Below are 13,051 nucleotides of genomic sequence, written 5' to 3'. Positions count from 1 at the left end.
CCCTTGGGGGCTATGGGTGAGTGGTGGAATATTGCGTTTGGGGAACGGGTTGCGTTGGGGGACCAGGCCACATGGTCTAGTTGATCTTATATTTTACAGGTTATTGCCATTTTCAACTTTTAAAATGGCGCAGTCGCGCACCCACTTGCCGGCCGCGCCTGCGCTGTTGGGGAAGGGTTGCCGTGACTCGCGTCATAACGGGGATCTCTGGCGTCACATCGGGAACTCGTCAGCCACACCTGCACAGTTGGGGGCCATGGGTCAGTAGTGGAATATTGCCTTGGGGGACGGGCCCAACGGGTCCGCACCTGGTCTAGTTGAAATATAATTACATGGTTTTCCCCCTCTCTACATAAGCAAATTTGCAGTTTGAAAAACGGTTCATGAATGAATGCAGGAAGATGTCATGAGTACCTACAATGTTCTTAAATAACCTCTCAAAAACCTGAGATGGAAACGACCTGGTCCTTGAATTTGTCTTATTATTAATCATGACAATTTGTTTTAATTCTCATCCCTGATCCCATGTTGGTGTTCCTGGCATATCAGCCACACTATCCTGCATCTGCATTGTAAATACTGCTACACAATTGTCATTTGCAATTTCTGCTTTTCATTTGCATTATTGGTTAGCAGTTTTTAATGATCTCACATGGTCATTGACCACCCAATTTTACTTATTAAAAAAAAAAATTATTGAAAGGAAGTGGGCTGCACAGGCTGAGCAGGCAATTAATACCCATCCCTAATTACCGTTGCCACTTGGAGCCACAGCTGAGGTGCTGTTGGGGCTGGTTCCTGGAAGGCGTATTTGAAATGATTTTGACCGGAAGGTGTATTTGAAATTATTTTAACGTACATTTTTTACAGATCCTGTCTTGATAGATATTATGTAGAAATGGTGACTGGGAAATGAATGAACTGATACATCACTCTGACTTTGGACAATGGTTTGTGCTCAGTTTATACACCTTGGAAGCTGCACTGCCTTAGGCAGATGCCATTTGTTGTTATCAGCTTTTACCCCTCTGCTACTGCAGGCGTTTATTTCCATCATATCAAATAGCTGCAAGCATCCCTGAGGAGGTTTTTGCTGCCTTTAGAATGACAGTCAATCTGATGATATATGTCTGGTCTCTCTTCTGCCTTTGTTATTTTCAACTTCAATTAATTTATTCTTGGATGGTGAGGAATGCTACCAGTGGCTTTTATTCTGCAGCTTTGCAGACTTTGTGAGCTGGCAGTTTGAAGATTTACTTTTAATAGATACAGAATATAGAACAGAACAGTACAGAATATACTGAACACAACAGTGTGGTGTGGTGGCGCCTAACGGCAGCGGCTCGACTGCAGTCTGTCTTTTTTTATTTTTGGTTTGTTAAATGTATGTTTGATTCTAGTTTTATTATTTTTTTTTTAGCTGTGCGTATGCGGGGGAGGGTGGGGGAAACCGTTAATCTCTTTCCTGTTCAGGAGACCCGACTTTTTCCTTGTTGGGTCCCTGATGTCGTTGGGCCTAACATCGTGGAGCCTGTGGCGGCCTCCGGCCGGAACCAACCTGAGGGTTCCAGTCGCAAAGCCTGCGGACCTGTCATCACGGAGCTGGCCGCCTTCGGAGCGGGGAGAGCTGTGGTGGTGCGCGGCTGTGACCCGACTTCGGAGCTTCGGACGCTCTGGCCATAGGCCCTGTGGACAGGAACATCGGGAGATTGCAGGTCCCTGGTGGGAGACGGCTTTTCGGAGCTCCCTCAACGGCAACTTCTCCCGCTGGAATCGCAGGGTTAAATGACTTGGAGCGGGGCCTTACATCGCCCGGCGCGGCCTAACGGCCACGGGACTTACCATCACCTGCCGGGGGCTTTAACATCGGGAGCCCAAAATCGCCTCGAAATTGCATTTGGACTGCTGGACTGCGGGAGAAGAACAAGGGAAGAGATAAGACTTTGCCTTCCATCACAGTGATGGGGTGTTGGAGATTCCCTGTGATGGATGTTTGTGCAAAGTGTGTTAAGTGTGGGTGTTGGTTTTTTTTTGTAATTGTTAAAACTGTATAAAATGCAATTTCGTTCAAACGATTGACGATAAAAGGCATTCTATTCATTCTATTCTATTCTACAGGAACACACCCACAATATCTTCCAAACATAATGCCAAGACCAACACTTATATCTACCTGAAGATAATTTGTATCCATTCCCTCCATATTCATGTGTCTATTTAAATGTCTGTTAAATGCCACCGTCTCCACCGCCACCTCTGGCGGTACGTTCCAGGCACTTGCCAGCCTCTGTGTAAAAGACAAAAACACAAAATCCTTCCAATTTTGGGTCATCCAGAGCTGCATGCAATAGTCTAAATGGCCTAACCAAAGTCCTATAAAGCTCCAACCTGACTTTTGTAGTCAAAGGCCTGACCATTGAAAGCAAGCATGACATACCATAACCTGGGGTTGATTGTGTTAACATTTGAGAAGCATTTGAGAGCTCTGGGCCTGTACTCGCTGGAGTTTAGAAGGATGAGGAGTGATCTCATTGAAAATTACCGAATAATGAAAGGCCTAAATAGAGTAGATGTGGAGAGTATAGAATAGTCTAGAACCTGAGAGAACAGCCTCAGAATTAACAATCTGAAGAAGGATCTCAATCCGAAACGTCACCCATTCCTTCTCTCCAGAAAAGCTGCCTGTCCCGCTGAGTTACTCCAGCTTTTTGTGTCTATCTTCGGCTTAAACCAGCATCTGCAGTTCCTTCCTGCACATACTCAGAATTAAAAGGATATACCTTTAGAATGGAGATAAAGAGGATTTTCTTTAGCCAGAGAGTGGTACGTCTGTGGAATTCAGTGCCTCAGACAGTTGTGGAGGCCAAGTGATTAGGTATTTTAAAAATGGAGATTGATAAGTTCTTGATTACAGTGTCATACGTTACGGGGAGAAGGTAGGATAATGGGGTTGAGAGGTCAATAATAGATGGGCTGAATAGCCTAATTCTGCTCCTGTCATGATCATATGATATGTCTTTTTTTTTACCACTTTATCTACGTGCTGCCACTTTCAGGGTGCTGTGAACATGGATCTCAATGTCCCTCTGTACATCAATGCAAATACGTAACTGTTCGCGCAAGATAATCTGGGTATGAGAAGGTTATAGGGGTAGAGTAGGATGATGTTTGCTAGAAGCGCAGCCAGTATCGGTGAGATTGAATCCTGTTATAACATTGCAAGTAAATTAAAAATAATCTGCAACTATTTTAGCAGAAAGTTAATCTCAGTATTGGTAACTGTAAACATTTCACGAATGTTTCAGTGTGGCCGGCACGTTAGCAGCTTCAGCTTCAGAACCATCAATGTAGTTGACATTAAACTATCCCAGTTCAGGGATAATTGGAGATTAGCATTGTCAGCTTGGCATTGCCACAAACTCTGATTAGAATAATAAAAGTATTGTTTAATGTCCAATCTACTTAAAGAAAACCAAGCAATCTTCTATTCTTGTTCATATGGAGAAATTAATGTTCAAAAGTGAGTTAAAGATTAGACGAACTTTTCTTTTACAAACAAAACTGATTCTGTCTCAGGCATTGAGCACCCATTTGAAAGCAAAATCCAAGTGTATTCATCTTAAGTTGAACACATTAATCTCAACTATAACATGCAATGCTGTTTGGTGGATGAACACGGTATTTTCTTCCCAGCTCTTCCCTTTTGGTGCCTCCTCATGTCTGCTCCATTTACTTTTATTTTTGCCTTCTCTTTGCGTTGCACACGTTGAGTACGTTTATGAGAAATGTGAGCTATTTGGTGCAGCGTTTTCTCCTCCAGCCTCACTAAATATTCTCTTCTTCAGGCGGCACAGCAGAACACGAGTCCCAGCTCAGACTTTGACCACAGATGTGCCAAAACAGGTCAGTCTTATGGAGCTTTAACATTTGTGGAGGGTGGGGGATGGGCGGATGTGTGCTGATTATTTGTGTATTTATAATGGAATACTTATGAAGTGATTGTTCACATGCTCTGGATCAAAGTCATTGTTACATGGTAGAGAAACTAGCCTCTCATCACTTCAACTTCATATTGACCATCAAGTGGTCATTGTACTATCACATTTACCAGCTCTTGGTCTGCAGATGTTGCCCGTTTATCCCTTTCCACCTTCTCATTGAGTTTGCCACCTGGTTAGTAAGCAGTACTGGCAATGAGCTACATAATTGCTGTAACTAGTTAAAGAAATTAAAACGGGAGTGGGCCATCTGGCTGTTCATGTGTGCTCAGTCATTGAGTAAGATTGTGGCTAATCTTTTACCTCTTTCCAATCCTATCATCCCTTGATTCCTGTAATATATAAAAATCTTTCATTCTTTGTTTTGAATATACTTGGTGACTAAACGCCCATAGTCCCCTTGATTAGGGAATTCCAACGATTCACAACCCTATCTTTGTTCTGGCTTTTATGTTTCTGGCTCATGTTTTAACTTGCCCCAGCTAGGAGAAAATATTAACCCTGCATCTGCTCTATCAAACCTTGTAAAAGGTTTAAACATTACAGTGAGATCATTTATGTATATTGTTATATAGGAGGGGGGGGGAAGCAAACCTTTAACTATATTCCAGATAATTTCACAAGACCCAAATATCTTTTCTTGTACTCAAACCTTCTTACAATTTGCCTTCTTATTGGGTGCTGTACTACCACATAAGATTCCAGTATACACTCAAATCCCTGTGAACATCAATATATTTTAGTACGTCACTGCTTAAAAAAAAAAAATATGGTGCTCCCTATTTATTTTCTACCGAACTGGATGACCTCAATTTTCCACAGGATATTTCACCTGTAATTTTCCTGTCCATTTGTTCAACCTGCCAGCACCCTGCAGAAGCTTCACTGCATTCACTTTACAATGCACACTGCCCCCAGCATTGCGTCATTAGCATTGGATTTATTTCATTCAAATCATGATGATGAACTGATAGGGTGCTGACACGAGCTCTGCAAAACAGCCTCCAAATCCAAAAGTGGCCAATTTATTCCTATTTTCTGTTTTCTATCTAACCAATTTTCAATCTATTCCTGGAAATTGCTTCATTTATATATGCTCAAATTTTAATGATTTCTTGGGTGTCACCTTGTCGAAGGACTTTTGAAGGACAAGGTCCAGCACTTCAACAGGTTTAGTTATAACATTAAAGAAGATGAACGTATTTGTTGAATTGTGGTTTCTGTTTCGTAAATCTTTCTTGAATTTTCCCATCCCTATTGTTATTTTAAATGTCGTCCAGTACTGGAGATTTATCACCTTTCAGTCCTATTCATTTCTACAATGTTAATTATTTTGCTGTCAGTTCATTTCTTTCAGCTCTTTCTCGGGATTTGAATTGTCTATTATTTTGCATTTTCCATGAAGAGAGATAAAATGTTCATTTTCTCAGTCTTTAAGGGAGCCACATTACTTTCCTGTTTATCTATTTATAGAAGCTCAATCATTTTTTTTAGTGGCAGTTTTTACTGTCCTTTGTCTGACTTTGTTGAAGTCTGAGATTTTCCTAATCCTCTGACTTCTTTCTGCTTTATTTCTCCCACTTTTCCTATTGTGTTTCTATGCCTCAATATAAATTGTAAATTCTAGTAATACTTCAATGTGCATGTTGTTTCTCAGCCTTTTATTGCCATTTTATAGTCTTTGTTTTTGATCTAACTTAGATTCTTGTTTCTGATTATTCATTTCTAATTTTTAAGATCATAGTCTGTGACTACTCTTCCCTAAAGATCCTCTCAGTTCCAGATCATCAAATAAGTTTTTTGGTGCACAGTATGACCCAAATCAGGCTGATCTTTTGTTCCAGAAAACTACAAGGAATCATCCTCTATTGATTTTTATCAGTGGATTCGCAGTCCACACTATTATTGTTAATTTGTTTTTCTCACTCCATATGTAGATTGAAATTCCCAACATAACTATTTTATCCTAGTTGTATGCACCTCTCATTCCCTTTGTAAAGCAAGTCAATATTATGATGAACAGACATTTCTTCCATAAACATCTCTCATTTACTAGTTGCATTATCTGGTCCAATAAGTATTCCACTTGTGTTTCTGACTTGAAAGTGAGCAGGTCCCGTACAGCTGAGACAGTGGCAGGTAATTCTCTGATTGAATCCTTTGACCCTAGAAGATGTAATCAAATTAGGCAACACAAACTTATGTGATGTTTCAATACATCAGTGATATTTTGAAATGCAGTACCTTGCTTGACTGAAGAAGGGTCTCGACCGAAACGTCACCCATTCCTTCTCTCCAGAGATGCTGCCTGTCCCACTGCATTACTCCAGCATTTTGTGTCTACGTTGTTTGACTGGCACACTGACGGTCAATGGTTAAATGGTGTAGGTACAGAACTTCAAAATGTAACTGATGTATTGAAGCAGCACTGCACAAAATCACTTTCCAAAAGATGTACTGCAGCAGCTTGCTAAGAATTCTTACACTATTCATTTAAAACGTGCAGCCTCAACAACTGAAAAAGACATGGTTGCCAGGGGGGATTGGAATGCTACCACTTTCTAAAGTTGGAAATGTTTCCTTGTTCATTGTGTAATAACAAAGAATTGCAGATGTGGGTTTACACCAAAGATACACACACAATTCCCATTCTGACCTTTGTCCTGGAGGAACAGCACCTCATATTCCACTTGAGTAGCTCCTACAACCACCTCTCTTCCCTCTCCCATTTCTCCTCCCCTCCCTTCCCCTGAACCCTGGCTGACCTCGACACTGCGCTGTTTTTTTGCCCCTCTCCACCAAGCTTTAACAAGCTTCACACTTCACAACTATGTATTTCATTTGGTCTCACACCTGCTTCTATCTGTAGCCTTTATCTATCTGCCTATCTGGGAACTCCCTCGCCTGAGGTCATCTATTGCTGACTGTGAATTAACCATATAACAATAACAATTACAGCACTGAAACAGGCCATCTCGGCCCTACAAGTCCGTGCCAAACAACTTTTTTCCCTTAGTCCCACCTGCCTGCACTCATACCATAACCCTCCATTCCCTTCTGATCCATATGCCTATCCAATTTATTTTTAAATGATACCAACGAACCTGCCTCCGCCACTTCTAAGCTCATTCCACACCGCTACCACTCTCTGAGTAAAGAAGTTCCCCCTCATGTTACCCCTAAACTTCTGTCCCTTAATTCTGAAGTCATGTCCTCTTGTTTGAATCTTCCCTATTCTCAAAGGGAAAAGCTTGTCCACATCAACTCTGTCTATCCCTCTCATCATTTTAAAGTCCTCTATCAAGTCCCCCCCCCTTAACCTTCTGCGCTCCAGAAAATAAAGACCTAACTTATTTAACCTTTCTCTGTAACATAGTTGTTGAAACCCAGGCAACATTCTAGTAAATCTCCTCTGTACTCTCTCTATTTTGTTGACATCCTTCCTATAATTGGGCGACCAAAATTGTACACCATACTCCAGATTTGGTCTCACCAATGCATTGTACAATTTTAACATTACATCCCAGCTTCTATACTCAATGCTCTGATTTATAAAGGCTAGCATACCAAAAACTTTCTTTACCACCCTATCTATATGAGATTCCACCTTCAAGGAACTATGCACGGTTATTCCCAGATCCCTCTGTTCAACTGTATTCTTCAATTCCCTACCATTTACCATGTACGTCCTATTTTGATTTGTCCTGCCAAGGTGTAGCACCTCACATTTATCAGCATTAAACTCCATCTGCCATCTTTCTGCCCATTCTTCCAAATGGCCTAAATCACTCTGTAGACTTTGGAAATCCTCTTCATTATCCACAACACCCCCTATCTTGGTATCATCTGCATACTTACTAATCCAATTTACCACACCTTCATCCAGATCATTGATGTACATGACAAACAACAAAGGACCCAACACAGATCCCTGAGGCACCCCACTAGTCACCTGCCTCCAACCCGACAAACAGCCATCCACCATTACCCTCTGGCTTCTCCCATTCAGCCACTGTTGAATCCATCTTGCTACTCCTGCATTTATGCCCAACAGTTGAACCTTCTTAACCAACCTTCCATGAGGAACCTTGTCAAAGGCCTTACTAAAGTCCATATAGACAACATCCACTGCTTTACCCTCGTCAATTTCCCTAGTAACCTCTTCAAAAAATTCAAGAAGATTAGTCAAACATGACCTTCCAGGCACAAATCCATGTTGACTGTTCCTAATCAGACCCTGTTTATCCAGATGCTTATATATATTATCTCTAAGTATCTTTTCCATTAATTTGCCCACCACTGAAGTCAAACTAACAGGTCTATAATTGCTAGGTTTACTTTTAGAACCCTTTTTAAACAATGGAACAACATGCGCAGTACGCCAATCCTCGGGGACTATTCCCGTTTCTAATGACATTTGAAATATTTCTGTCATAGCCCCTGCTATTTCTACACTAACTTCCCTCAATGTCCTAGGGAATATCCTGTCAGGGCCTGGAGACTTATCCACTTTTATATTTTTCAAAAGTGTCAGTACTTCTTTTACTTTGAAACTCATAGTATCCATAGCTACTCTACTAGTTTCCCTTACCTCACATAATTCAATATCCTTCTCCTTGGTGAATACCGAAGAAAAGAAATTGTTCAATATCTCCCCCATCTCTTTTGGCTCTGCAGATAGCTGTCCACTCTGTCTCTCCAATGGACCAATTTTATCCCTCGTTATCCTTTTTCTATTAATATAGCTGTAGAAACCCTTTGGATTTACTTTCACCTTACTTGCCAAAGCAACCTCATGTCTTCTTTTAGCTTTTCTAATTTCTTTCTTAAGATTCTTTTTACATTCCTTATACTCCTCAAGCACTTCATTTACTTCATGCTGCCTATAATTATTGTAGATCTCCCTCTTTTTCCGAACAAGATGTCCAATTTCCCTTGAAAACCAGGGCTCTTTCCAATTTTTACTGTTTCCTTTCAACCGAACAGGAACATAAAGATTCTGTACTCTTAAAATTTCCCCTTTAAATGTCCTCCATTTCTCTTCTACATCCTTCCCATAAAACAAAATGTCCCAGTTCACTCCTTTTAAATCATTGCGCATCTCATCAAAATTAGCCTTTCTCCAATCAAAAATCTCAACCCTAGGTCCAGTTCTGACCCTCCCCATAATTATATTGAAACTAATGGTATTGTGATCACTGGACCCGAAGTGCTCCCCAACGCATACCTCCGCCACCTGTCCCGTCTCATTTCCTAACAGGAGGTCCAACACTGCCCCTCCTCTAGTAGGTACCTCTATGTATTGCTGCAAAAAAATATCCTGCACACATTTTACAAACTCCAAACCATCCAGCCCATTTACCGAATGTGTTTCCCAGTCTATGTGTGGAAAGTTGAAATCTCCCACAATCACTACTTTGTGCTTACTACTAATATCTGCAATCTCCTTACATATTTGCTCTTCCAATTCTCGATCCCCAATTGGCGGTCTATAATACACCCCTATAAGTATTGCTACCCCTTTCCCACTTCTCAGTTCCACCCAAATAGTCTCCCTAGATGAGCCTTCCAATCTATCCTGCCAAAGCACTGCTGTAATATCTTCCCTGACTAGTAATGCAACACCTCCACCTCTTGCCCCTCCAATTCTATCACACCTGAAGCAACAAAATCCTGGAATATTTAGTTTCCAATCACAGCCCTCCTGCAACCATGTTTCACTGATTGCCACAACATCATACTTCCAGGTGTCTATCCAGACTCTAAGCTCATCCACCTTTCTTACAATGCTCCTAGCATTAAAATATGCACATTTAAGAAACCCCCCACCTCTTATTCTCTGTTTATTTCCTTTTTTTTCTTTCTCCTCTTGTGCCCGAATGCTTCCCTTTTCTGCTTCCTGCCTCCCATTCTGTCTACTAGCTTTCTCTACTAGCTTTCTCCCGACTGAGTCCCTCGCCCCAACCATTCTAGTTTAAAGTCTCCCCAGTAGCTTTTGCAAATTTCCCCGCCAGGATATTGGTCCCCCTCGGGTTCAAGTGCAACCCATCCTTTCTGTACAGGTCCCACCTTCCCCAAAAGAAGTCCCAATGATCCAGAAACTTGAATCCCTGTCCTCTGCACCAGTCTTTCAGCCACGCATTTATCCTCCACCTCGCTCCATTCCTACTCTCACTGTCGCGTGGCACAGGCAGTAATCCTGAGATTGTTCCTTTTCCTTAACTCTCCTCCCAACTCCCTAAATCCTCCCTTCAGGACCTCTTCCCTTTTTTTATCTATGTCATTGGTACCTATATGTACCACGACCTCAGGCTCCTCTCCCTCTGATTTCAGGATATCTTGGACGCGTTGAGACGCGTCTGAGACCTTGGCACCAGGGAGGCAGACCACCATCCTGGTCTCCCGACTGCGTCCACAGAATCGCCTATCCGACCCCCCAACAATAGAGTCCCCAATTACTATTGCCCTCTTCTTTTTGTCCCTACCTTCAGGAGCAACAGGGCCGGTCTCTGTGCTGGAGGCCCGTTCGCTCTCGCTACCCCCGGGCAGGCTGTCACCCCCATCCGTACTCAAACAGGAGTACTTATTTGCGAGGTGTACCGACATTGGAGTACTCACTCGTCCCTGCCTCTGCCCCTTGCCCTTCCTTAGAGTGACCCACATGTCTCTCTCCCGTGGTTTTGGAGTGACCACCTCCCTATAACTCCCCTCTATGACCTCCTCACTCTCCCTGACCAGACAGAGGTCATCAAGCTGCTGCTCCAGGATCCTAATACGGTCCCTTAGGAGCCCCATCTCGCTGCACCTGGTGCAGATGTGGACATCTGGAGGGCCATCCGACACCATGACCTCCCACATCTGACATCCCGAACAGTACACTGCTCTGGCTGTCATTCTCCCGCCTTACCCTGGATCCGATACAAGTATAATACAATAGAAACTGCTGGGAGAAATCAGCAGGTATGACTCACAACAGCTGCTCCCTCTTGACCTTTAAACTGCACCTTTATTATATAAACAAAAAGCACTGTACCCTTAGCTCACTGTATCTTTAACCAGAAAGCAGAAATGCTAACCTGAAGTTGCACTCAATCAGCTGCTTCCTCTAGTCTGCTTCCACCAATCGGTGGCTTCCACCAGAACCCTCCCTATGGAGTGTGGAACGTTACATTTCGGACTCGCTCCAACGGTTCCCGGGCCTCTGTGAAAGCAAGCCCCGCGTTCGCCCTGACCCTCCTCCACTCGCTCCAACGATCCCAGGCCTCTGTGAAAGCAAGCCCTGCGCTTGATTTATATACTCACAGCCCTGACCCTCCTCCACTCGCTCCAACGATCCCGGGCCTCTGTGAAAGCAAGCCCCGCGCTCGATTTATATACTCACCGCCCTGACCCTCCTCCACTTGCTCCAACGATCCCGGGCCTCTGTAAAAGCAGTGTGGAACGTTACAGATTTCGGTAAGCCCTGACCCTCCTCCACTCGCTCCAACGATCCCGGGCCTTTTTGTCCAGCCCCCTCTTCTCTCTTCCAACTTTTTCACTGCTCTTCCCTGAAAATAGTCTGAAGAAGGCTACAGACCAAAATATCACCTATTGATTTTCTCCAGAGATGCTGCCTGACCCGCACGTTAATCCGGCATTTTGTGTCTATCCTTCACTGTTCATTATTGTTTGGTTAAAAATTCCTTTTAAACCTCCATGTAATAGCAATTTGAGAGCACTTTCACCATTGACACTGCAATGCTTCGAGACGGTGAATCTCCACCACCTCAGGGCAATTAGTTACAAACACTAAATGCTGCTGTCTTTACAGTCGGCAGTGTGTGATTTGATTTTGATTGATTTCAGAGATTCCCTTAAAATGATCTCCCAAGATAATATAATGAAAGAATGAAATGGCTGCCTGATCTGGTTTACTTGGTAGCAAACTGAAATGAGAGACAGAAAATGTTCCTATTGTAAATGAATAATTTATTGTGTGATTTGTTTGAGAGTGGGGAATATGCTAATCGTTCAGTTTGTAGTATATAAATGTGGCTGTTGGTTTTTATTTCATTTTCTTCACCCCCCCAGAGTTTATCATTCATTGAAGGCTTGGAGGTTCCAGTCTCTTCCTCCTCAGCCGCTGCTTCCTTTCAGTCCGTTCATTCTGTGTACAAGGGTGCCACAGACAGCCGACCCACCCACCAAGATGATAGCAACATACTCCTGATCAACAAGCATTCCACACAGAAACTTCCATCGGATATGAAAACGTGTCCAGCGATGGAGGAGACGTGGAAGACTTCCAATCAGCCCTCTCCAATCTCCTTGCAAGGTTCTGTTGAAGCTGCAGGCAGCTGCAGCCGCTCCTCTTCTTGTTATGATGAGAGTAATGGTTTAACTAGAGAAGTGTATATTAGTGATGGTAAGCTCACTCAGAGAAATGACAATGATGAGGATGACTGTGCCGCAGGTATATTTATTACTGAGAACAATGTTAACCAACTTCGGGGAAGGGCAATGCCAGTTTTCACATTGACAAACGCTCAGTTGCAGGTCACTGAAGAGTTCATTGATGATGACCCAGCTGAGATATCATTTTTTGCTGGTGGCTCAGAGGCATTTTCACCATGTTATCAGGGGCTAGGGAATGGTACAAAAGGTTCCATTAGTTACCATCAATCAGTGAGTTCACCAGTAATAAACTTCAGCTTGGGAAATCTAAGCTGTGAACGCAGCCCAAATAAATTTGTCAATAATAATATGGAGCTGGGTTCAGAGGATGACCTCGAATTTGAGGGTGAGAGTGATCTCAATGGCAACGGTCGACCAATTGACACAGTCGATCTCTTTGAGGTGAAGGCACAGGCCAATCGGCTTCATGGGCGCTATAGCAAATCAGAGACTAGTTCTCTGCTGAACAATCAGTCGCAGAGCAGCTCATTGACCAACCTTGGTCTCAATGGACTACCTGACACAATGCTGTTCAGGATGGCCAATTCAGACAATCAATCTGAAGCCAGTTCCATGGTGAATTTTCCCACGTATTCAGTGCGCTCTGAGTCCAGTTCTGC

The 13,051-nt window shown here is 42.9% G+C and overlaps 1 protein-coding gene across 5 annotated transcripts in view; it reads left to right on the top strand.

The window, feature by feature from the left end:
- farp2 (FERM, RhoGEF and pleckstrin domain protein 2) overlaps positions 1 to 13,051 on the top strand; it is a 144,433-nt gene that overhangs the window by 67,514 nt on the left and 63,868 nt on the right. For all 5 annotated transcript variants that reach the window (XR_008724562.1, XM_055645928.1, XM_055645924.1 and 2 more), the window contains exons 12-13: positions 3,846 to 3,903; positions 12,069 to 12,312. Coding sequence is in view for 4 of the 5 variants with exons in the window: in XM_055645928.1 (XP_055501903.1) it covers positions 3,846 to 3,903; positions 12,069 to 12,312 (302 nt within the window). In the remaining variant the exon portion in view is untranslated. The remainder of the gene's footprint in view (positions 1 to 3,845; positions 3,904 to 12,068; positions 12,313 to 13,051) is intronic.

This window comes from Leucoraja erinacea, chromosome 14 (assembly GCF_028641065.1).
Source record: "Leucoraja erinacea ecotype New England chromosome 14, Leri_hhj_1, whole genome shotgun sequence".
NCBI classification, from domain to species: domain Eukaryota; kingdom Metazoa; phylum Chordata; class Chondrichthyes; order Rajiformes; family Rajidae; genus Leucoraja; species Leucoraja erinaceus.
Note: the sequence above shows the minus strand (reverse complement) of the source record. Positions and strands in the feature narration are given on the sequence as shown.